At 52.8% G+C, this 25,070-nt stretch overlaps 2 protein-coding genes and 1 long non-coding RNA gene across 5 annotated transcripts; 2 read left to right on the top strand and 1 right to left on the bottom strand.

The window, feature by feature from the left end:
• Positions 1–154: 154 nt before the first annotated feature.
• Positions 155–14,971, top strand: FAM166A (family with sequence similarity 166 member A). Of its 2 annotated transcripts, none has more exons than XM_017835277.1 (7): positions 155–284; positions 4,630–4,769; positions 8,519–8,835; positions 9,759–9,873; positions 10,978–11,072; positions 12,942–13,059; positions 14,812–14,971. In XM_017835277.1, the coding sequence occupies exons 1-7, from the start codon at positions 229–231 to the stop codon at positions 14,898–14,900; spliced, it is 930 nt and encodes a 309-aa protein (XP_017690766.1). In that variant the 5' UTR covers positions 155–228; the 3' UTR covers positions 14,901–14,971. The 2 variants fall into 2 exon arrangements, with proteins under 2 accessions (XP_017690766.1, XP_017690765.1); XM_017835276.1 differs by having other exon boundaries at positions 4,630–4,799.
• TUBB4B (tubulin beta 4B class IVb) lies at positions 14,889–17,106 on the bottom strand. The gene is made up of 4 exons (XM_017835275.1): positions 16,921–17,106; positions 16,710–16,818; positions 16,513–16,623; positions 14,889–16,099 (listed from the first exon to the last, which is right to left on the bottom strand). Exons 1-4 carry the CDS (start codon positions 16,975–16,977, stop codon positions 15,039–15,041), a joined length of 1,338 nt encoding a protein of 445 aa, XP_017690764.1. The 5' UTR covers positions 16,978–17,106; the 3' UTR covers positions 14,889–15,038.
• A 646-nt stretch (positions 17,107–17,752) lies between these two features.
• On the top strand, positions 17,753–24,959 carry LOC108507391. Of its 2 annotated transcripts, XR_001878107.1 has the most exons (5): positions 17,753–18,500; positions 19,153–20,951; positions 21,643–21,883; positions 23,647–23,845; positions 24,625–24,954. It is a non-coding gene; the product is annotated as an uncharacterized LOC108507391 (long non-coding RNA). The 2 variants fall into 2 exon arrangements; XR_001878106.1 differs by having other exon boundaries at positions 17,753–20,951; positions 24,625–24,959.
• The last annotated feature ends 111 nt before the right edge of the window (positions 24,960–25,070 follow it).

Here is a 25,070-nt window from a genome sequence, read left to right as displayed (position 1 = left end):
CTGTCCCCAGGGCTCTGAGCCCTCAGGACACCTGAGAAGCACCATGAAACCGCTGCGCTCATCCAAAGCTTCCAGGTGGGGGAACAAAGAGCTGTGTCCAGGAGAACCTGAGGAGTTCTGTGCTGCAGATGGAACTCTGTCAGGTGCTGACATCACAGAGGTTCCCCTGGAGACCACGTCAGGCTGTGTCTCCTTCCCCCCTCCACCACCACCAGACGTAACATCACCATGGCAGCCTCCAGGGGGAACAACATCTTCCCCAGAAACCCCTATTACCTCCCTGGGTAAGTGCTGAAGTTCATCCAAAAGGTCCATTTCTGATGCAAATAGCTCTGGTTGGGATCATGTAGTATTTATGACTCATGATGTTTTGGTTTTTTTTTTAAAAGACACTATTAAATATTCCATGTAACAGTGCTCTGAAGGAGACAGAGCTCAGAAGAAGCAGCACCTTCCAGCAGAACTGCAGACCATGGCAAAGCACACTGAGGGCAAAGCCAAAATTTTTCTTTCCCCCCCCCCCTTTTTTTTTTCCGTTTCTTTTCAGCTGCCAGATGTTACCAGAGCTACTGTGCAGGGTTTGGCTTCTGAACTGTCATAATTTTTGCACCAAGGATTTTTGAAAGTCTCCTTTGAGTAAATAGTTGCACAGACATGACACTCTCTGGTCAATGGGCTGGACCACAGTCCTGCTGGCAGGTCTGGAATGAGTCAGGGACTGGGGATGCTGGTGGTCTGGTCCATAGGTAGGAGGATTTCTTTCCAAAGGTGTTTGTGATGTTCTCCTCTAAAGGCTTGGAGAGAAGAAACCAAGCTGCCATGGGTAAGAGGGAATGAGTTACAGGGGAGGAGGTAGGACAGGAGTGGCAGGAATAAGGGATTGGCTTCACTGGAAACAGAGAAGTTGTGTTTGGGGTCCTGTGGTCTGTGAGACTTGTGAATGGGTTGGGAAGGGCTGGATGGCCCCTGAGGAAAACCTGCTGCTGTTGGCACAAAATCACTCAGATTAGCCCAGCCTGAGGTGAGCTGGTGCCTGACCAGGCTGTGAGCCCTGGCACAGGGAATGCCAGCCCTGTCCCCTGGGTGCAAGGCAGGTATGGGCAGGAGGCAGATCCTGAGCCACTGATAGAGGGTGGAGCACATTCCCTAAACTGTGCTCCTGCAGTGCTGATCCAATCAGTCCTTCCCATCACAGTGACATGCAGGATTTTTCCATTTCTGATCTCTGTACCTTCCACGCTTACATAAGCTCTGGGGTTGGGGTTTTTTGGCATATTTTTGCATTGCTGTGGCCATCTGATGTGATTTCCTGTGTGTGCTGTCAAAGCCCTGTGCTGGCAGGGAAAGAGGAGGAGCAGCAAGGAGGGGGCTGTGGCTGGGCTTGCACCCCCAAAAGCCTCAAACCCTTCCCTTGCCTGTGGCAGCTGCCCCGGGAGCAGCTCCAAGCCCAGCACAGACACAGCTGCTGGGGCTGCTCCTCTCCAGGGCTGAGAGAGGCAGTAGGAGCAGCCAAACTCTGCTGCTGCATTTCTTGGTGCTGTGCAGGCTCGTGGCATCCCCCCGAGCCCCTGTGGGTGCTGAGGGTGCTGCTTTGCATCTGCTTTGGGTGGCTGAGGGCAAGGAGGAGCTGCCTGGAGGGCACTGCCAGAGCCCAGCAGACAGTGCTCCCTGAACTGAGGTGCCAGCAGGAGGGGGGGAAGATGCTGTGTCACAGATGTCACCAGTTGTGCCATGTGCTGGTGAACCCATGAACACAATGAGGGGATCAGAGCAGGTTGTTGTTGTCCCTTGGGTCAAGGGCCGGGTCCTGCACTGTGGCCACAACAACCCCCGGCAGCCCCACGGGCTGGGGACAGAGTGGCTGGAGAGCAGCCAGGCAAGAAGGGAGCTGGGAGTGTGGATTGACAGGAGCTGAACAGGAGCCAGAGTGTGCCCAGGTGGCCAAGAGGGCCAATGGATCCTGGCCTGGCTCAGGAACAGGGTGGCAGCAGGAGCAGGGAGGGGATTCTGCCCCTGTGCTGGGCACTGGTGAGGCCACCCCTGGAGTGCTGTGCCCAGTTGTGGCCCCTCAGCTCAGGAAGGACATGGAGGGGCTGGAGCAGGTCCAGAGAAGGGCAACGAGGCTGGGGAAGGGTCTGGAGCACAAGTGCTGTGAGGAGAGGCTGAGGGAGCTGGGGGGGCTCAGCCTGGACAGGAGGAGGCTCAGGGGAGACCTTCTCACTCTCTGCAACTCCCTGCCAGGAGGGGGGAGCCGGGGGGGGTCGGGCTCTGCTGCCAGGAACCAGCAGCAGGACAAGAGGGCACAGCCTTGAGCTGCCCCAGGGCAGGTTTAGGTTGGCCATTGGGCAGAAGTTGTTTGCAGAGAGAGGGATCAGCCCTTGGAATGGGCTGCCCAGGGAGGGGGTGGAGTCCCCGTCCCTGGAGGGGTTTGAGCAGAGCCTGGATGTGGCATCAGTGCCATGGTCTGGGTGACAAGGTGGGGTTGGGTCACAGGTTGGACTCGATGATCTTGGAGGTCCTTCCCAACCCTGTTGATTCAATGATTCTATGAATGGTCACAGCAGGAGTTTGAAAATGCCAATGCCGTGCTCGAGAGCTTTGGGAAGCCTCTACCCAACGAGTGGGATGATTTGGGACGTTGGTGCACAGAGAAGGGGTCAGTCCATGAATCCTGGGCACAGCCCTGCCCACCCTGCCCTCGCTCTGCAGAGCTGGGAAGGGTTTGGAGCTGAGTGAGGATGGGCCCAGGGCCAAGGCTCTTCCCTGGAGACCAGGGAGCCAGAGCAGGTTTGGGTGTCACAGTCTGGGGAGTGGTGATGGGAGAGATAGAGCTGAGCAAGAGAAAAGGGAAATGGGCTCAGCCTTGGGCCAGGGGGTGATTGCTGCTCTCCAGTGAGGCCTGAGAGCAGCCACTGCAGCTTGAACTGGCAAAATGGGGATCCCTTGGGGTCCTGCATCACAATCCCCAGCACAGGGGCACAAACAGCCCTGCTGAGGTTGGTCTCTTCCCCAAACTTTTATCAGCAACACTGTCACTCCCTCCCTGGCAGGTCCCTTCTCTGGGCACCCAGACTGACTCGCTGGGCTCCTCAGGTTACTCGTGTTTAATTGCTGGGCAATGGAATCTTCTCTCAGCCCAACCATTACTTTGTTCATGATCAGAATCCCTCCAGCCATCCTGTAATTACCCAGGCTGTGTCATTTGTGCTCTTGCTCAGCTTTATCACCCTGGTGCTGCTTCCCCATGCTGCAAGAACTTACTGGAAGTCCCTGGGGATGAGCCACCGAGCTGCTCCAGGGCTGCTGGGGAGGGATCCTGCATGCAAAGTGGGAAAACCTGCCAAGTGTGAATGCACAGCTCTGCTCGCTGCTGCTTAAACTATTTGGAAGGGAAAGTACTTACTCATCATCTTATGATCCTCATGCATCATCTGGCTTTGTCCCCGGCTCCACGCCGGGCTCATTGACTGGATATTTCTGTCTGTCCATTGCAACTGGCAGCTCTGCCTTCCTTCAGTGGTGGAATAACATCACCATTAGGAAATTTGAGACTGGAGTAGCTGAAGTTTCTCGTGGTGACTCGGAGCAGAGCCAGAGCTCCAGCACCTGCCCTACCCTCAGCCACCCAAAGTCACACTGCCTGTCCCAGGGCTGAGAGCAGAGAGGTAGCACAGAGATCCCAAAAAAAACAGAGCCAGATTTGTTCCTGGGGTTGAGCAGCTGCCTGCCCACCCCTGCCTCCCCCATGCCAGGCAGTGCCTGTGTGGGCCCATAAGCCTGGGACTGAGTGGAGAGGGGTGGAGGGTCCAAGTGAGGAATTCTTCTGCTTTTGAGTTTCAATATTGAACAAGAGACATTGGGAATTTCCCAGTTACTCACTGTGTCAGAGCAGAGAGGCATTGCAAAGCTTAAACTGGGGCATGTTGAACTGGGAATGGTGTTTTAGCTGGGAGTCTGTGGATGTCAGCACTGCCAAAGTGACCAGCCCAGGCCGTGCTCCCGCTGGGAGTTTTCCCATCCACAGTTGCTGCTCCCTGAGCTCATCCCGTGCTCCTCCACAAACCAGAGCCTGTGCCTGCACATGCCTGGGAATCGATGAGCCAGTTTTCATGCTGCCACATGAAAACATGTGTGTGAAACCCAGACCCACCCTCCTGGCTTCATGTGGAACCACACGTGTCTCCTCAGCTCTCCCCTCGTGCGGCTGCTCCGGCGGCAGCGACTCATTCCCACTCAGGGGCACATCCTGTACAACCACCTTCCCTGGGCTCAGGGGCTCCCAGGTGCTCCTGGACGTGGTGTTTCCAGCACACAAAAGCTCTGCAGCAGATTTGCACTGTCAGAGGGCAGGGTTAGGTGGGATATTGGGAATAAATTCTTTACTCAGAGGGTGGTGAGGCCCTGGCACAGGTTGCCCAGAGAAGCTGTGGCTGCCCCTGGATCCCTGGAAGTGTCCAAGGCCAGGCTGGATGGGGCTTGGAGCAACCTGGAAGGTGTCTCTGCCCATGGCAGGGGGGGTGGAATTGGATGGTGTTTAAGGTCTCTTCCAACTCACACTGTGATTCCAAGTTTATCTACCAGAGGGCACCTTCCATCTCGGTGACAGTTCTGTTCTGGTTTCCTCCCCAGCTACACGGGCTATGTCCCTCAGTACACCTACAGGTTTGGGAAAACCTACGGCAGAACCACCCACGATGTGCTGACAGACCCTGCCGTGGCCATGAGCCCTCGCTCCGTGCTGGCCCCGCTGCACAAGCTGAAAACTGTCAGTGAGTTCAGTTCCCTCCTTGGGCATCCAGGTGGGCAGAGCTCGGGTCTCCTCCCTGCACCAGGATGGGCCCTGCTGATGGGCACAGGGTCAGTCACCTGCAGGGGGGTCTGTGCCCACCCTTGGTTGGCTCCTGGGTGAAATGGGACCTTTTCCTGGGAGCAGTCGTGGGGTAGGAGTGCAGGTGCCTGGAGGGCAGCACGGTGAGGGGCTGGAGCTCTCGGCCTCAGCTCCTGAGGGTGGGGATTGTCATGTTGGTGCCCAGTGGAGAGGACAGTTTTAGTTCCCAGGTTATCTTTAGTTAGATGAAGACAAGTGATTTTATGCCTGTTTTATGAACTCACTCCCCGATTCTCCCAGATTCCTGTCGGGTTGGGTTAAACCCCACACAGCCTCTTGCTCACAAACACAAAACAGGGCCCAGAGTAGCTACTACAGGGAAAATGACCTCTATCCCAGCCAAACCCAGCACAATTCCACAGGCTAAAATCCATCTTTCTGGGGAGGTTGACTCTCCTACCTCCAATCCTTTCCTGACTGGGGTTGATTTGGTTTCTTGCTGCTCCTCAGCTCAGCAGAAGGGCTCCTGTGCCTTCCATTTCCCTCCTCTCCCTCTCTTTCCCTTCCCTACTTCTGCTCTTCTGCTAATGGGCCCCATCTCCTCCATCAGACACTGAGACATGCTCATGTAGATTCCCAGTGCTGGGAATTTGCAGGAGTCTCCTACCAAGTCCCAGCCCTTTGGGGCAGTGTCTGGTCCCTGCTGAGCAGATCCAAAGCAGGGCACAGCCCTGCCATCCTGGTCAGCCCCTTGGGAGCACATTTGCCATGTCCCACCCCCTGTGGCTGAGCTGTAGCTGTTGTGGAGCCCTGGACAGTGGGACAGAGCCTTCTCCAGCCTGAACACAAGGATAACGTGGCCATGTGGGATCTGGGTCTTTATTTCCTCAGGGACGGCCCCACCAAGTGGTGCTTTCCCATTTCCCACTGGGAATTCAAGCCGTGTACCTTCTTCCAAACTTTTGGCCTCCCTGATTTCCAGGATCCAGGTCTCCACTACACAGGTGGTGTTCACAGCCTTCATTCCTGGACATTTAAATTTGCATTTCCTTGGACCAAAAGAGGGTTTGGACGGACCCAACCAACCAGCTGACCCAGTTGCCCTCTCTCATTATCCCACCCTTCTCCTGGTTCTCTCCTCAGCTGCAGCTCAGAGCTCACCTTTGCTGCTCCTTAGTGAGATGCTGGAGAACGTGGCCATGGGGAGCCACACCTTGCTGTGCTGGGAACTCCCCACCAACAGCTCCTGCTGTCACTGTGCCACCCCTTAAACCCTTCTCTGGTGCTGCCCTGGGTGTTTTCTGTGATGGAGATCAAAGGGCTCATGGCACTGCTGGGCCTGTGGTGGCCTTTGGCAAAGTTGGTCTCAGGACTTTTTCTCAAGGTCTGGTTTTGGTAAAGCCTCATTGATGGGCACCAAGTACTTTGCTGGCTTCTGTCAGTTGAATCCCATGTTGTTTTCTGGCTGGAAGGGAGGTCAGGCTCTGCTCCTTGGGGATATTTTGCCTCTGGTGACAGTGACAGGACCCAGGGAATGGCTGGAGCTGTGTCAGGGAGGGTCAGGTTGGATCTCAGGAAAAGGTTCTTCCCCCAGAGGGTGGTTGGCACTGACCAGGCTCCCCAGGGCAGTGGGCACAGCCCCAAGGCTGCCAGAGCTCCAGGAGGGTTTGGATGATCCTCTGGGGCACAGGGTGGGATTGTTGGGGTCTCTGTGCAGGGCCAGGAGTTGGACTGGATGGTCTTTGTGGGTCCCTTCCAACTCAGGGCATTCTATGATTCCATGACATCAGCCAGGGTTGTGCTGAGTTATCCATCATCCGTGTTGGCACTGAGGAGGTTGTGGCACAGGCAGGAACCTGACCTGAAAATGTGGATATTTACTGAAATCAAATGCTCAGAGCTCTCCTGGCTTTTCATTTAGTGCCTCACTGTGCAGCCTTTCTGAATCAATCAGTTTGCAAAACCCAGGGTCATAAGAAGGAGCTCATGTGGATTTCTCAAGTACAGAACAATTTAAGCTTCCTTTTGCTTCAGTTTGTAGGAGGAAGAGAGCAGATGCAACATCTATGTTGCATTCTCATTAATAATTAAGTAAGAAATTAGACAAGTTGTGCTTTAAAATTTGCACACTGGATTGAAAAATCGCTTTCATCAAGGATTTTTCTTTATTTTGTTGCCAGTCTGGACACTTGATAATTCAGTTACATGGAGCATATTATACCTACTTCACAAAGTTATATACAGTATATACAATTTATCATACAATTATGGGCAGATTGTAAACCTAAATGCCCATCAGAAGTTTATACACTTGTGGAAAGGGGCAAATTTTGCTCTGCACTGTATTTCCCCAGAAGTCATGGAATCATTCAGGTTGGAAAAGACCTCTAAGATCGAGTTCAACCACTGACCCAGAACTGCAGACGAACTGAGTGTCTCCAGATGGAGCCTTTGCTGGAAGATGAAGCCTCATCCCTGGGGCTTTGCACTGGGATGCAGATGTCCTCCCAAGAGGAGGTCACAGGAAGGCTGTAATGACCAGAGGGTGGAAAAATAATGACCCATGAGCACAAAAATGGGAGGAATTTGGTTTGTTTTAAAAAGACAAGGCTGAGCTAGTAGCAGTTTTCCAGCAAGGAAATGGTGGTTGTGGGGTGCAAGAGTGATCCTCCTCTGGAACCACTGAGGAGGGAGGAGTGGGCTTCCCTGCTGGCACAGAGCACGAGGAAGTGCCTGGGCTGGGGCTCACACAGGTCTGGGGCACCTGGGGAGCCACATCACAGGGGTTTTTAAGGGAAAATCAGACAGAAGTTGCCGAGCTGAGCTGTCCTTGTGCAGAGTGGATCCACAGGGCTCTGTCCCTGGTTCAGAGTGGACATTCAGCATATGCTGGATGTAGGATAAGTCTTTTATGCCAGTGTTACAGCAGGGACTTTCCTCGATGAGCAGCAATGGTGCCAGTGCCAGAATTCCTCGGTGTTTGGGGTGAGCTGATGCAGCCACAGGGAGTTAAGGATACAGGGTATTTTTTTTTCACAGAATCACAGAGTATCCTGAGCTGGAAGGGACCCACAAGGATCATCCAGTCCTGCCCAGACACCCCAACAATCCCACCCTGTCCCTCACAGCGTTGTCCAAACCCTCCTGGAGCTCTGGCAGCCTTGGGGCTGTGCCCACTGCCCTGGGGAGCCTGGTCAGTGCCCAACCACCCTCTGGGGAAAGAACCTTTTCCTGAGATCCAGCCTCAACCTCTCCTGACACAACTCCAGCCATTCCTGGAGTGCTGTGACTGGTCTTAATGAATGTCCTGTACAGGGATTGAACCCACAGCCTTGTTGTTATTAGCATGGTGCTCTGACCAGCTCAGCTCATCTCCCCTTCCTCCTGCCTTGGCTGGTATTTTACAGTTTAGGTGACACTTAGAAATAAATGTTAAGTCGTTTTTCTTGTATTTGTGCAGGTTTTCTCTGCAGGTTTCCCTGATGGAGCTGATGGCACTCACAGCCTGTGGGACGTGCAGGGAGTGGACTCTCTGATCCTTTTAATCCCTTCCAACTCGAGCTATTCTATGATTCCACGCTGTTAAATCTCAGTTTCCTTTCCTTTCCTACAGAGGGGCGTGGGGGGGTCCAGCACGACGGGAATCCCACCCTGGGCCACTCCTTCCTCCTGACTCTGTCTGTCCCACAGGCTACTCTCCCTACGATGCTGCAGCAACCTCTCCTGAGCTGCTCCTCGGGCCCAGGCCCACCCTGCCGGGGCCGGGGCGGGCGCAGGACGAGCCCATGATGGTGCACATGAACCCCACGCACTGGGAGCGCCCCGCGGACACGGGCGCGCCCGGCACACACCAGACCTGGCCCAACCAGTGGGGCCCGGGGGGGCTCTCCCTGCACCCCGCGGCCGAGGAGAGGGAGAAGCAGCTGTCCGAGGTCCCCTTGTCCTGCTGCCAGGGAAAAGGGCCTGGAGCCGGGCAGCTCTGCGGGCCCTGCGCGGAGAGCAGGGCGGTGAGTGGGGAGGGACGGGGGGTCGGGGGCTGGTGGGCATGGGGGGATCTCCTTGGTGCCAGGGGCGTGAGGGTGGAATCTCATATGGATGTGGATGGCAAGGGCGGAAGGTCTGGAATGCTGTGCAGAGGAAGGTCAGACACACCAGTGTTTCCAGCAGTGGCAAATCTGCTGCATCTTCTGGAAGTTGTTTTAATAGTTAGTTGTGATTCCTGACCAAAAAGGCTTCTCATTCGGTTGGGCTTAGCTTCAGTCCCAGTCACTAGATCCTGCTGGGCTGAGCAGCCAGGCTTTGGGTGCCCTTGGAGCTCTGATTCCACCCTCCTCCTGCCCCTGAAAAGGGAGCACTCCCAGCACCTTTGGTTACGTGCCGGGTTTCTGACCCTGTAACTGCCCCGACCATCGTTACCCCTCATTTAAACCCAGGTTCTGGGATCTGCCTGTGGAGCTGGGGCTGTCGAGCCTCCCACAGCTGGTGTCACTCTGGACCAACGTGTTTGTGCCTTGCGTTCCCTCCCAAGCCACTGACAGCATCTGTCACGTTCCAGCAGCCGTGGCTCTGCAAATCCTCTGAAGGCAGAGATTAGAGGTTTGACGTATGGAGTCAAAAGCTGGCTTGGATATAAATCCCAAGAAGGGGTATTCCTGCTCCTTGCCCTCAGAAACAGATTTGCAGATGAGTTGACGCCCAAAGCTCCCCTTGATCTCCATGGGGATTTTGCAAAGGTCTCTTCAAGATCTACTGCTTGCTCATCCAGTAATTTGACTTTACCAGAAATCCTTGGAATAGCTCTGAATATGAAGCTGGGAAGAACTGGAAATGGCAGTTGCCATTCCCAGGCTCTGGCAGAGATTTAAGCAATGGAGCCAAGGGAAGAAGCGAGTTTTACTGGTGTTTATTTTATTTTTCCTATATTAAACAGCTTGAAACTGGAGGCTTCACGCTGCCAGGAGGGGCTGAAATCCCGTATGAGGAGCAAGAAGATCCATTGCCAGTACTGCCTGTTCCAAATGCCATCCGACAGAAAGTCATTTTAGGTAAAAGAGAGGGGGGTCATGTGCAGCACAAGGCCACCTCAGAAGAAATCAGGTCACCCTTTCTCCCCCATGGGGAAACCTCAGAGGCACTGGCCAGTTGCTCCAGCTCCTTTGAACACTTTGGGATGGGGAATGCCCCCGCTCCTCTCCATGCAGGGGAGTTTCTTTGGGATGCTGTCACCCTTGTGGGTGTGATGCTGAGAGCCAGTGGACAGGTGGAAGGGATTCAGGAGCCACCTCAGCTCCCTGCAGGCTCCAGAAAGCGAGGAGAGATGGGCTGTGGGCTCTGTCCCACCCCAGTGGCTCTGAGCATCTGTTCCCACTGAGGCAGTTATTCCTCTCCCTGAAATAAGGTGTTTTTCTGATCACCAAATCCACCCACAGTGGTGTGTGGCTCCACCATAAAGGTATGAACCCTGTCCTACAAGGTTCATACTTGCTCTGGAAGAAGGTTCCTGTGCAGCAGAAGAACTGTGATGGGTGTTGGACTGAGCTCCCCCTCGAGGGCCCAGCACCAGTGGGTGGGATATTTCATTCCACAGGAATACAGGGATTACAATATTTCAGTTAAAATGAGGGAACATCCATGCCTTAAGATGCAGAAGACAAATTTCCCCTCTCCAAAGCATTCCTTTGGAAAGAGGGAGCTTTGGATGCTTTTAGGTTCTACCTCTCTGTGTTTTATGTAATTTTAGACTTTATTAAGTTTCTGTCCTGGAAATGTGTTGGATGGGCAGAGCGGATGAGGAGGAAAGGTTGGACACCTGGTTGTTAATGCCTGAAAGTGTATTAAACTGGGAGAGAACATGAAAGAGCTGTTGATGTAAAGAAAGACTGTAAGAAAATGGTTCTTCCATACTCATGGAGACCAACAAAAATCAGTTCAGCCCATTGTGCTTTCCTGGGGAATCATAAGAAAAAAACTCTTTCAGAGAAGATGCTTCAGGAGTAAGACTTAATTTTAAATTTAAATAGATTAAATTTTTCTTCATGTACTCTGAGGTTTTATATTCATCCCAGGCTCCTCCACTTCCAGACTGGGTGATCCTTAAATGATATGTGTGTTCTCAAGCAGAAAATGTTCTCTCTTGCCTTCATCCCAAGGCTACACCGGATTCATCCCCTGCTTCACCAACAATCTTGGTCTGACCTACATCCCAGGTGTGAGGAAGGCAATGAAGGAATTTGACAACTACCAGGTAGATCACATATTGCTGAAATAAGAATGTGCACAGTGTTGATGCTGATCCACCTGAATTTTCAGTGGTAGGATCAGAAGTGGGTTATAAGTACAAATCAAACTCTGTTGGGTAATGCTGAAAAAAACATGAGTGATTAAATTCTGTAACTTGTTTCCTTGGGACATTAAGGGAGGATAAACGAGTTCATGAAAGGATTAAGCAAATCTACTGAGGGCTGGGTCAAAGGTGGCTGTTAAAAATGTTGCTCTGAGTGCAGAAATACAGGATGCAACTCTCTGCACTTCCCTTATGGAATATATCTTCTCCATCTGGATGGCAGTGCTGGAATGGCTTCCTGTGCTGCTTGGGTGAATGTGTCTCCCTTTTAATTGGTTGTAAGGCTTTTTCCTTTACTAACATCATTTGTCTTAAAGGGGTCTAGATCTTCTTTCTCCTCCTTTTTTTTTGGGAGAAATATCCCTACTGGAAAAGTGTGTTGTAAGAGCTCCCATACGATGCCACATAATCCTCCCGCACGGGAAAATGAGATCCCTCCCACAGCAGTTAATAGCTTGTATTCAAAGCACATCCCTTCCTGCCCCCGGGATGCAGGGAGATCCCTGGGATGCAAAGAGATCCCTGGGATGCAGGGAGATCCCTGGGATGCAGGGAGATCCCTGGGATGCAGCAGCCTCGCTGGTCCAGCCCCGGTGAGCGCATATGAGCTCACTGAGAGCAGGCTACGACATTCCAGCCCTTCCTGCTCCCCGGGAGCCGCCGTCATGCCTCTGATGTAGGAAAAACATCCAAGATTGAGCATCCCCAGCTCAGAGAAATCAGCTGGGAAGAAATGAGTCAGGGAGCTGAGCACGTCGTGCTTTGGCTGAGATGTATTTCCCCGCTCTGGCTTCCTTCTCCTTCCCTGCTGCCGTGAACAGGAATTAAAATGCAGTGAACAGAACGAACCCCAGGCATCACCCAAACTAAATGTGCTGCTTGCAGAGCCTTTCTGCCCCTTCACTGCCGTGCAGTAAATCAGGGAGGGAGGTGTCAGGATCCGGCAATCCAGGCTGGCTCAGCAGCACCGAGGGAACAGGCACGCAAAGGAGAGAGAATCACACCGCAATTCCATCTAAGATGGCTTCTGACTTCAAGCCACTAATCTTCTGCCCTAAATCTCTGTTGCCCTAGGTTACGTGCGGGGCTGTGCCGTGGATCAATCACTGCTCCCTGCCTGCACCCGGCAATAACACCCCTCCCTCCCCAGCGCCCTGTGAGGAGCCACAAAGGGCTCCCTGGCCCCACGGTGTGACCCCCCCTCCGAGGGGGTGGCACAGCTCCAGGGACACCTTTGGGTGGCTGTGACACCCACCCTCCTGCCCAGCCCCTCGGAGGGCAGGGACTCTCCCAGGAGATGATTTACACTCTCCCTTCTTATGCTCCCTAAGCCTTCCTGCTCCTCCCGGCCTGGGAATTACAGGCTAATTGCTGTTTGTGGGACTCGTGGGTCAAACCCAGCCCAGGTGTGCCCAGCTCCAGCAGGAACTGCTGGCTCACAGCAAAGCACCAGGCATTTAGGACTTGGGGATGATGCCCAAGGTCAGCAGAGATCCTTAGGACTTGGACTTGCTGTGCCAGGACTCGCTCTGGGCACTGCCAGAGGCTGCTGCCAACACCTGCCAGGAGAAAAACTTACGGAGTGGAAAAGGGGAGATTTCAATGTGGCTTTTAATTATAAAAAAGCAGGGTTGGAAAGAGAATTGCTTTATGTTGGCTTAAATATTTTATGTAATGTAGAGTCAAAGCACATGACTTTGGTAAAAATAGTACTTTTTAAAATAAACCGTTTCATGTTGTTGTGGTTTTTTTTTTCCTTTTCTTTTCCAGCTTTTGAAGAAAAATCCACCTTTCACCTTGGGCATGAGATTTCCCCTGACACACTGGCCAGACACCAAAATCTACAACAGTGGTGGACTGAAACCTGCCTACACGGGCTTTGTGCCACGTAAGTTCATCAGCTGAGTGAAAAGTGAAAGTCACCAATATTAATTACTGTGCTAAGTAGTGCTGTTATTAGCTGGGGTGGAATGGAAGTGAACAGTTGCTGAAATGTTCCACACAGGTAGTAGTTTTTTTTTTTTCTGGAGCTGTGCCTGCTGTGGTAGAGCCCAGAATTCCCACTGCCAGGCTCACCAGGGCACAGTTCCAGCCACCCCCCCTTTACTGAGGCAGGAGAGACTCAGTGACACCCCACTGGTCACATGTCAGGGAAAGGATTCTGTTCTGAAAAGCTTAAAATCTGATAAAAAGCAAAAGGTAGGTGATACAAAGGGGTTGAGATGGCATAAAAAGTGTGGGAAATGGGATTGGCCATCAGGACATGTGCCTGCCTGAGCCTTGTCAGGTCTTGGTGCTGCCTAAAAGGAAAGGTCTGGAGGAATTTTATGTGTAAGGGGAAAGTACCAGGCTAAAATCTCAACAAATCAGCAACTAATACATCGCTGTGTTTGGTCACAGCTCAGTAATGTGGGTGGGAAATCAGGGAGAACCAGACTCATGGCTTGTCCTTACTGCAGTGCAGAGGGAAAATAATAAAATAGATAAAATGTGGAAGAATTGAAAGCAAAGAGTGGGAAAATCATCCTGGCAGGGCTGGGCTGTGGCTGATGGAGAGGCTGAGGCAGTGAGTGTGGCTTCAGTGAGACTTGCAACAGGACCTGGGAAAGCCAGGCAGGAAAATCCCAGCTGGACACCCTGCCAGCCAGGGAGCAAGAGAAACCCACCCTAAAATCAAGGGCAAAAATAACTCCTCAGTGTTAATTCAGGCTTTAGGGATCTGTTGCCATCTTTCCCCCCACAGCCTGTTCTGTGCAGGTCTGACATTCCCACTTCCCTGCCCCAGGAGCCACCGGAGTCAGCACAGTTTTAACTGCTCCAACCAGTCCGGCTCTGGGTGGAGAAAATTAATTAAAGCTGAAAACCTTTAAACCAAAGCAGTTATGATTTAGAACCCTGACCAGAATTTCTCCATCAGGGAAGCAGCCTGTTCCCTCCTGTCCAGCTTTGTCACTCCAGGTGACAGAGCACGTTTTTTCCACAGTAAAACTGTGCTGTGTTAATACAGGGTTTCCATGAGACAAACCAATGTCACTGTCAGGTGTTCAGCTCACCCCAAAAGTAGAGGCTGCACCAACACCTGATTTAATTTCAAAATCCCTACAGTGATTTAAGGGCAACTGCAGCAGTGCTGTGTGCACTGTGTGCACAGGACAGCTCTGGAGTCACCTGTCCCCAGCAGTAGGTGCCACCCAGCCTGTCACAGCTGTCCCCAGCACTCCTGGGCCAGGCCACAGCTCCCCGCTGGGTTTGTAGAGCTGAGGAGCTGCCCTGGATCAGCTCAGCCAGTGCCAGGGACACCCTCAGTGCTGTGGCACTTGCTGGCACCATTTCATGCCCAGGCAGCTCAAACCTGCAGTGGCCCCTTCGTGCCCAGCCCAGCAGCTGCTCAGCCCCTGCCCTGCCAGGCTGCACAGGCCATGGGCAGGGACCTAAATTTAGATACAGCTTGGAGCCAATTCCACCCTCTGTGTGTGCCCCCCCTCCAGCAGTACCTGATCACAAGGGAATACCAGGGAATTTCTCCAGTTCCCACAGCAGGGCTGTCACCGTGCCAGTGACACATCACCTGGCTGAGGGCAGCAGAGCAGGGGCGTTGCCGTGGGGTGCTCATGCCAAGTCCGCCGTGTTCCTTTTCCAGACCTCCGGGACTTGTACTCGCTCACCTACGGGAACGGCACGCGGGAAGCTTACCGGAAAGAACAAAGGAGACGGGGCTTTGCACTGTGAAAACTGCTTTAATGGTGCCTGTACAGCATTGGGAGTGACTCGAAAACAGCAATAATAACACAACACGAACAGAACCTTTGAATGAGAGAGAGTTCATACAACTTTAAACAAAATTTACAGGTGTTCAACTGCATAGCTTTACTCTGCCTCCTCCTCAGCCTCCTCCTCAAACTCCCCCTCCTCCTCGGCCGTGGCATCCTGGTACTGCTGGTACTCGGACACCAGGTCGTTCATGTTGCTCTCAGCCTCTGTGAACTCCATCTCGTCCATGCCCTCACCCGTGTACCAGTGCAGGAAGGCCTTTCTGCGGAACATCGCAGTGAACTGCTCAGAAATGCGTTTGAACAGCTCCTGGATGGCCGTGCTGTTGCCAATGAAGGTGGCAGACATTTTGAGGCCGCGAGGTGGAATGTCACAGACCGCTGTCTTAACGTTATTGGGGATCCACTCAACAAAATAGCTGCTATTTTTGTTCTGAACGTTGAGCATCTGCTCGTCCACCTCTTTCATGGACATGCGGCCCCTAAAGACAGCGGCCACCGTCAGATAGCGGCCGTGACGCGGGTCACACGCTGCCATCATGTTCTTGGCATCGAACATCTGCTGGGTGAGCTCTGGCACGGTGAGAGCCCGGTACTGCTGGCTCCCACGGCTCGTGAGCGGGGCAAAACCGGGCATGAAAAAGTGCAGGCGAGGGAAGGGGACCATGTTCACCGCCAGCTTCCGCAGGTCAGCGTTGAGCTGGCCCGGGAACCGCAGGCAGGTGGTGACACCGCTCATGGTGGCCGACACGAGGTGGTTCAGGTCCCCGTAGGTGGGGGTCGTTAACTTCAGCGTTCTGAAGCAGATGTCGTACAGCGCCTCGTTATCGATACAGTACGTCTCGTCCGTGTTCTCCACCAGCTGGTGCACCGAGAGCGTGGCATTGTAGGGCTCTACCACGGTATCTGACACTTTAGGGGAGGGCACCACACTGAAAGTATTCATAATTCGGTCTGGGTACTCCTCACGGATTTTGCTGATGAGAAGGGTACCCATGCCAGAGCCTGTGCCACCACCCAGGGAGTGAGTAAGCTGAAAGCCCTGCAGACAATCGCAGCTTTCTGCCTCCTTCCTTACAACATCTAACACAGAATCGACTAATTCAGCACCTTCCGTATAATGGCCCTTTGCCCAGTTGTTTCCTGCTCCGCTCTGACCTGGAAAAGAGCCATTTTCGTATTAGATTACGGTCACTGCTTCCTGCTTATTGCTTGCAAGCAAAGCTTAAGAGCATCAGGCTCCACGAAAAAGCTTTCATCTTATCGAGCGCAAGGGCTGTGGTTTCACACAGGCACCTCCGCAGTGGCTCGGCAGACACAGGCAAAACATTAATTATCAATGATACAGCAGCCACTCCGTTTCTCTCGGTGTGGCAAGGGAGGCGGTAGCAAGAATGAGAAAGAGCAACGACCTCTGGTGCTGCCTGGGAGCTGCTCCCAGCCGCAATCCCGGTGCTCCACGCCAGGATAAGCCCCGGCGGGGCCGGTCCCTCGGAGCATGTGCGGCGGGGCAGCCCCGCAGTGCCCGGCCCTGCCCCACCCCGCGGCTCCTCCCGCCCCCGCGCACTCACCGAACACGAAGTTGTCTGGCCTGAATATCTGCCCGAAGGGCCCGGAGCGCACCGAGTCCATGGTGCCGGGCTCCAGGTCCACCAGCACGGCGCGGGGCACATACTTGCCGCCTGCGAACACAGCGAGAGCCGTCACTGCGGCGCCGGGGGGGCGCGGGGAGCCCGGGGGGGGCGGCTCGGGAGGGGCCCGGCCCTACCTGTGGCCTCGTTGTAGTAGACATTGATGCGCTCCAGCTGCAGGTCGCTGTCCCCGTGGTACGTGCCGGTGGGGTCGATGCCGTGCTCGTCGCTGATCACCTCCCAGAACTGCCGGAGAGAAGCGCGTCAGGGGCGGCCGCGCCGGGCCAGCCGCGCCCCTCTCGCCCCCCTCCTTTCCTCCCCCCCGAAGCCCCTTCTCCCCGCCCGGACCTTGGCACCGATCTGGTTGCCGCACTGCCCGGCCTGCAGGTGCACGATCTCCCTCATGATGGCGGCTGCTGCGAGCGCTCCCACGGACCCCAACCTTCCCCCAACCGACTCTGGCTGCGTGAGGCAACCGCCAGCCCTTATATAGCAGCGGAATGCGCGCGCAGCCGCCTTTTCCCCGCCCAGGAGTCCACGCGCAACAACGATTGGCTGCTTATAACGAGGCTCCACAAGCGAGACGATCCAGTTGGCCGCGCGGCTGTCACTCAAGCCGTTGGCTCCCGTTGGCCCCGCCCCGCTGTCTGTTGGCTGTGCTGTGGGAGAAAGGCGGCCTGCGAGTGCCCGCCCCGCCCGCTGAAAGCGCTCCCCATTGGCCGAATTGAATGATTGATGTCGCAGGCGATTGGCCGGCGGCCCCGGGGGATGAGCTCACGCCGCCTGATTGGCCGCGGGGGCCGTGCCCTGGTAACCGTCGCAGTGACTCCGCAGCGGGCGCTGGGCGGTGGCCGCCGCAGCCGCTCCTTCGCGGGCGCCGTGTGCGCGCTTTGCGCAGCGGAGGCGGCGGCTCCTCCTCACTGCGGGACAGGGGCGGGTTCCCTGCGGGCCCACACTGGTTCTCCTCTCCCTCCCCGTCCCGCTTCCCGCCGACCCCGGGGGCGCCGCAGCGGCGTTGTGTGTGTGAGGCGGGGGCGACAGCGCTACCCCGTGTGCGCACGCGCGGGCTGCGGCGGCGTTCCAGTACTTTCTGGCGCGCGGACCCGCCCGAGGGGCGGCGGGGGCGCGCGCGCGGGCGTTGTCATGGCGACCTCGCGCGCTCGCGCCCTGGGAGGGGGGAGGCGAGAAAAGGGGCTGGGGCGGGACATGGCGGGGGAGGGAGAGGGGAAGTGTGAGGGCAAGGCAGTCTTTGAGGGGCTATGAGAGTTCAGGGCGCTGTGAGGGCTCGGGGAGCTGTGACGGGAGCGTGAGGGCTCAGGGGTTCCGGCCGATATGGGGGCTTGGAGGGCTGTAAGGACTCAGGGGTCTGTGAGGGCTTAGGGGTCTGTGACCGAGCGGTGAGGGTTTGGGGGATCTGGGGGCTGAGAGGGCTCAGGGGGCCTTGAGGGTTTGGGGCTGTGAGGGCTTTTGGGGGAGGGGTGTAAGGGCTTGAGGGGTCTGACTGCTGTGAGGGCTCGGGGCTGTAAGGACTTGGGGGTCTGTGAGGAGAGTGCGAGGGCTCAGGGGCCCTTGAGGGTTCTGGGACTGTGAGGGCTCAGGGGGTCCAGCCATTGTGAGGGGACCATGAAGGTCCATGGGGCTTAGGTCCTGAGGGGTTAGGAGGCTGTAAGGACTTGGGGGCTGTGAGGGGCTGTGAGGGCTTGGAGGTCTGTGAGGGAATTGTGAGGGCCTAGGGGGCCATGAATGGTCTGGTGCTGTGAAGGCTTGGGGGGTCCAGCATTTTGAGGGAGCCATGAAGGTCCATGGGCCTGTGAGGGCTCGGGGGGGCTGTGAAGGGTTGTGGGGCCATGATGGCTCTTGGGCCAGGCTGAGCCGTTCAGTGCCAGCTCCCCTGTGCTGTGAGGGGAGTGCCCCTGTGTCTGTGTGAGGTGGGTGCTGCTCACTGAGGCTTCCCCTTGGTGGCCCCTCCGTCCTGAGCTGTGTGTGGGTGCTGCAGCCCTGTCATGAGGCAGCTGAACACTCCGGGCTGGAGAAACCACCCTTGCCTTTCCTCTGACCCTTATTCCACCGCCCAGCTTTGTGAGCACATTCCTGCCCAGCCAGTGTGTCCATTGGTCACAGTTTCTATTAAGCACACTTTGATTATTGTTTCAGCAGAGCCTTTCTATGGTTATATGTATTCATCGGGATGCCAGCTGGGTCTACAAGTCCCAGCATCTCTTCTTGTTTCACACTGTAGCAAAAACTTGAAAGAGGCTCCTAAAGCCAGGGAGTCTCACCCTCCTGCCTCGTTGGGCTGAGGCAAAGGCAGCAGTGACCTCAATCCTGCCGACACACAGAGCACACCAGGCCAGCTCTGTGTCACTCAGGCGCTCATGTGACACACAGAGACGTTGTGCCTTGTACACATAACCTGGGATCTGTGCCTGGATAACAATAATCCAATCCTGTGCCTGCATCAGGCGAGGAGGTGGCTGGAGAAGAACAGCCCTGTGGAGGTTGAATAGCCTCTGGTAGTTAGCTTAATATAAAGGTTATGGTGATCGATATTTCTGGCATATAAACATCATATTCCCACAGAGGTGCTGGAAGGAGTCCAGGAACTCTTGGAGCAGTCCCGGAGACCCTGGGAGGAGCCCCGGAGCATCAGGAACCTGAGAGGATCCTGGGACAGACCTGTGTCAGCCTCAGAGGTGCCCAGGGAGACACACACAGCTCATCCTTCACATCTGAAACCAGAATGCAGGAGGTTTATGCAGTTTCCTTTGAGATAGCTGAGTAATGCAGAGCCATTAGGGTCCAGATTTATCCACTAATTACGGGCATTGATTGAATAGCAAACTCTGGGCTGTGTTCACACTGGGATCAGTGAAAAGGGTTGGTTTGGCCCACCCCAGCTCAGCACCACTGACAACACATTTCTGTTCTCTGTAATGGTGTTTGATGTGACCAATTCCAAAAACTGCAGCATCATTTAAGTATCAGAGGCAGCCAGGATAAATCTGGGCAGGACTTGCTCAAGATTTCATACAAGGCTGTACTAATCAGTAAAGACAGCTTTTCCTCCAGGATGTGATGCCATCTCTTCAGAGCAATGCACAAAAGGAATACAGTCTTCTTTCTGATTAAAGGCAGGGAATGTAGAATGCCTTGCCTGTGTCGTGCTCTCCAGGAAAGTACATTCAGCATCAATTCTCATCAGGTGTGCTCAGCACAGCGTTCATAAATGTGTGCATTCAGGGAGCCCTGGAAAACCCTCCCTAAAATGGAGCAGGGGAGCCACTGCAGGGCTTGGATGATGTTTCCTGGTGCAGGTGCTGCTGGATTTAATGCAGATACAGTTGGGGTTTTTTTCTGCCAGGGCCAGAAAGCAAAGGCCTGCACGTCAGTGCCATCTATTTCCTCACTTCCTTAGCAATCCTGAGCCTTTGTGCTTCCCACAGCCTGTGCCTCAGCCAGTGCTGCCTTTCATGTTTGGGAAGCTGCTCTGTAATGTGTGGAGTGAGCAATGTTTGTCACCCCAAGCATTCCCAGAGGCAGTGTGAGAGTGGGAACGCTCTGCTCAGTTAAGGCTCCAATACCTGTCTCCAGAACACCATCAGGATCTCTCCTGCAGAGAGGGGTAGGACCCTGTGGGTGGTTAAATTTTGAGCTTCCACAGGTTTCCCTGGGAGATTCGGCCACCTGAATATCTATGGGATAGGAGACATTTCCAATTATTTGTGTAACATTTATTTTTGCTAATTCTAGCCCAGCCAGTGAGTACTTCTGGTCTTAGCTACGTGCACATCCACAGGAAATGACAATTCTATCTTAAATATTTTTGCATTTTAAAAAAAATGCCAGTACTTTTAAGCTCTCTGTGAGAAGGAACACAGGAGTCTGAGCCAGGAATCTCCACGGAGAGCTGCTGGAGCTGCCGACCATCTCAGCCCTGTGACTTCTAACGCTGTGGCACCACGAATTAGTGCGTGCCAGAAGGTGAGCTGGCAAGTGCCACAGCACGTCTGTGCCAGAACCTTGGCTCACATGAAGCATTCCTCCCAAGGCAAACCTCTGCATGAACCTCTGAGCACTGGGCATATTCTAGGAGAAAAAGCTGCACGTTCCCTGGTCCTGCCTGAGCCAAATGCTGAAGTGTGTTTGTGATAGTCGCTGGTTTGGTGGAGAGGCTGCAGCTCGGTGGAGTGGGGAACGTTGGAAAGCAAAAGGGAGGGCAGAGAAGGGAATAGCTCGACCAAGGTGGTTCCCACATCGTGTTTTCACTGAAGACATCTGTCTTAGCTGGTATTTGATTTCTTTGAAAGCTCTCCTCAAACTGCTGCGAGCAACGAGCAGGGAGGTTTCACCTCATTTGGGGGCTTCTACACTTCCCAGCTGTAAGTTTGCTGCATCAATTAATGCTGTAACAGAGTACTAGAAAACATCAGGGGCCACTGTTATGAGGCCAAAGACTCTGGGTATTACCCATAGCAAAACATGATAATGACGTTAAAGCTGACTTGGAACTTGCCCTTCTGTTTCACTGAGGGTTTTTTTACTTTTTATTGTAATTGTTTGGTTTGGTTTTGTAACTATTTTTACTACTTTTTTTCTTGGAAACAGATTTTACTGTAAATACAACTGGTTTGAGGGGAGTGGGGAGGAACTTTCTTTTAACTTTTGAATATTACCTTCCCCTTTTGCTGAACCAGTGTTCTCTGAGTGAGTATTGAGCTGATCCCTCCCCTCAGCAGGCAGGCAGGCAGCAGCTGTCAGTCTGCTCTTGGTGCTTAACCAGCAAGATAGAAGTCTGTGTCTGAAACAGCACTTAGTCTGAGCTGAGCCTGTACCTGGGCTTGCAGGAGCCCAAACAGAAATCCCAGAACTAATTCTGGTTCTGTAGGTAAAATCATGAGGCCCTGAGTTCCAGGGAGGGACACTGCAGGACGAGGGTGTGTGGGAGCTGCTGGTGTTGGGGTCATTCCAGGTTTATGGTAATGCTGAAGTGGGACGTGGGTATGTGCAGATGTTTTCTCATTCTAGTGTTTCTGATTGTTACTTCTAAGGATAAACAATCTTGTTTTTTAGAAATTATGCTGCTGAGAGACCAAAGTTCCTTGAAGTGAGGGGCTGCTTCCAGAGACTGGTGAGTGAGGAGTGCAGCTGTGGGATTCCTGCTTGAGAGAAATCAGAAGGGCTGGATGGGATCAATCCACAGGCCCACCCAGGCCAGTATCTTGTCTCTCATGATCTGCAGCAGTTACCAAAGAACAGAGCAAACAGATCTGGATGTGGCAGGTGGTTCAGGCAATTCTTTAGCCACAAGCAAGTAAGTTTTTGTTTAATAGCCCTAATGGGTTATTATGAATTTATCTAATCACCTTTTGCAGCCCTGTAAACTTTTGGCATAAACAACCTCCTGTCCTGATGAGGTTTAACCATGAGCTCTGTGGAAGAAGAGCTCCTTCCATTTGGTTTGATGGTTTCCACTGAGCTCCTCTGCTCAGAAGGCTGTGAGCCTGTCCCTTCAAAGCTTGCACTCCAGGAGTGTTTAATATTGTCAGTGATACTGTGAGGCAGAAGGTAAAGTTAAACCAGATTTTGAGTGGTTTAAAGTTCAGCATTGATTTTGCATTTGCACATCCTTGATGTTCAAAACCAGTGAACTTTGAACGCTGTTCCCGTGAAGGTTCCACAGCTCTGCTGCTGTTCATTGTCCACTGATAAGCCCAAAAACTGTCGCCTTCTTTCGTTTGGAAAATCTGTTTCTCCTGAGAATTTCCACCAAGAAGTGGTGACTAACTCGATCATGAGGTGCACATATGGTGACACCCCTGCTGTGAACAAAAATAAGCTTTCCTTCACACAAAAGTTGATTTTATCATTGCTCTGTCTCTCTCAAGCCTCCTCTTCATTCCCAGGCCAGTCCTCTTCCTGGAGGAATTATTATTTCTCCCCCTTGTTTCCAAAAGAGCCTTCATCCCTACTCCATGCAAGTGCCTGTCTCCCTGCATAGGGGAATTCTTCCAATACCACAGCTCCTTAAATCACTGGTTAGAGCTGCTTTCACATCCCACACATAGAGAGAGCTTCCTACTGCGGTGTCTTTCCCCTGCATCCACATCAGGAGTCTCCTTCACACGTTCCCAGAAATGCCTGCTTGCTAAATGATGTGATTTGTGGTGGGAGCAGCTCCTGGCTGTGTTGGAGATTTCCTGAGGCTGCCCTGGCAGCCTCCCTCTCCTGACTGATCCCTGGCATTGCACACAACTCCGGGAGCAGCAGTTCGTGTTCTGTGTTCATCTGACAGCCTCTGACTGCAGGAAGGCTGTGAGCACCTCACATGGAGGGCATGGAGGAAACCTGGTCACTGCTGTACAAACACACAGTGATTTCTGCACCTACAGAACATCAAAGCACTGTGACTTGCCTGGGTTTGATGGCTGTGTGAGAGGACTTTTATGTGAAGAAAGCTGTGGCAAAAATTGCAGGTTTGCTGATCCCAGTGTTCCTTCGGGCTTGTTCCTCTTCAGTGTGTTCAGAATTAGCTCCTCAAGTAGGAGTGACAGTCCATGAGGTAGGATACAAACATCATATGGCTTCCTATTTCTCTGGGAAGATACTCAGATATGTGATCATAAGCATGGTATAAGAACAACATGAAAATATACTGATACTAATTCCAGCCATCCTAAAAGACATTCCTCTCATCTGCTGCTGGATTTACCCCTCTAAGTGGTTGTGGATATCAAGGGCTGGGTCTCTCCTGGAAGAAAGAAACAATTCAGATCCTGTGGGGATGAACTTGGTACAGCAGAGTGGGACTGCAGGCAACCAGCTGTTATTTCTCTCAGTTTTCATGGGAATTCATTGGTACAACCCAGATGGGATGTGCTGGTTGAGAACCCATGGTGCTTTGGGAATGGTATAGAAAAACAGGAGCAAATGTATTCCTACAAACATGCCTAAATGACATTTAGGCCCCAATAGCCAGGCCAGCCAACCTGTTGTGTGTCTGGAGCTAAAACAGAGAAAGTGCTTTCTGGTGTCAATTTTTGTATCTAATACCTTTGATTTCCTTCTTACTGACAGTTGCTGAGAGCAGCAGAACTGCAGTTGCACATGAGCAGAGATTATCTGCCAGAAGGTCTCTCCCAGGGTTCAGCCTGAGTGAAAAGCAAGGGACCTGTGTATAAACATAAAGAACTTATGGACAGATAGAAAATCTTCATTATTTATCATTTCCACAATTGAATTCTAACCAAAGGCCTGCAAGCATCTTTGTTTCAAAGTGAGTTAGTTCATCTAGAACCTCCTTTTAAGTAGATTTCTGCTGTTCTGTGTAATCTAGGGATTAATTCTGCAAACTTGCATAGTGCTGACAGGAAGGAGCTGCTCTACAGAGAGCTGGGAGAAAGGAATATGGTACTTTGAATATTTTCCATTTTTTTCTCATAGATTCCCTGTTTTATTATTTTTTTGCTTTTTTTTATAACTAAAACCACACTGCAGTTTTAAAATCCTAATCTATCTTATCACCTAGTAAATACATCTATAAATGCTTTTATCTGGCAGGAAAAGAATCAAGTGGTTGTGGGTTGTTTTCTCCTGGCAGTGCCAGGGGTTTCACAGGCACAGCTCAGTGGCACGTGCAAGGCAAAAGTGAAGAGTCAGGAGGCCACGCTGAGCTCCTTGCCTGATTGCTCACTTATTACCTGCATGGAAGTCCCAGGGCTTCTAAACAAGAGCTCAAGGAAGTTCCAGCCATTGCTGTGCTTCTCTTGGACCCTGTGATCTATTCAAAATGAAGAAGGTGCAATGACTGACAGACCAGAGCACCTGGGGCTCCTGGCATCTCACTGGCTTGTTTCCATGTCTGACGGTGGTAGGATTCTTCTTGGGCAGGTTCCAAATGTCAACCAGGAATCCCAGAGCTCACCTCTGTGCTGACAGGTCACAGAGCCAGAGCTCTGTTTAGTGATTGCATTTCCAGGTGTGGGATGAATGAAGTCTCAGGAATTTCCCCGCTATCGCTGACTCCATGATAACCTCTTTTTTCTCTCTACCCAGGCTTGCCTAGATCCTTCCAACATTCTTCAGAAGGTTTGAGCAAAGAACACATCAAAAGGTGTAGGCACGTCTCCCACCAACTAAATACCAGCAGCCAGGTTATCTGAAGTCATTTTCTTTCACTGTGCCTTCAGGTGTTCCCATTGTACCCCCAAAATACAGCAAAACACAGCAAAACAGCTCTGGAGTAAACAGGCCAAATCAGCACCCCCCATCCCGCTCACTGAAACATTCTGTGTTCACAATAACCCCCCTGCTTTGATCCCTTGCCAAGAATAACACAGTCTATTAAAACATCTTTAATAACATGATATAATTAAAAATATCTAACGTGCAACTCGAAGAAATGAATATGAAGCTTGTTTAAGTCTTGGGGTTTCCACACCCCTCCAAACTTGACTGACGGGTTCCAAACCTTCGTTAATTGGATACCCCAGTATTTATGT

Source organism: Lepidothrix coronata, unplaced genomic scaffold, assembly GCF_001604755.1.
Source record: "Lepidothrix coronata isolate B3197 unplaced genomic scaffold, Lepidothrix_coronata-1.0 Scaffold254, whole genome shotgun sequence".
NCBI lineage: Eukaryota > Metazoa > Chordata > Aves > Passeriformes > Pipridae > Lepidothrix > Lepidothrix coronata.
This window is presented reverse-complemented; position numbering and strand designations above follow the sequence as displayed.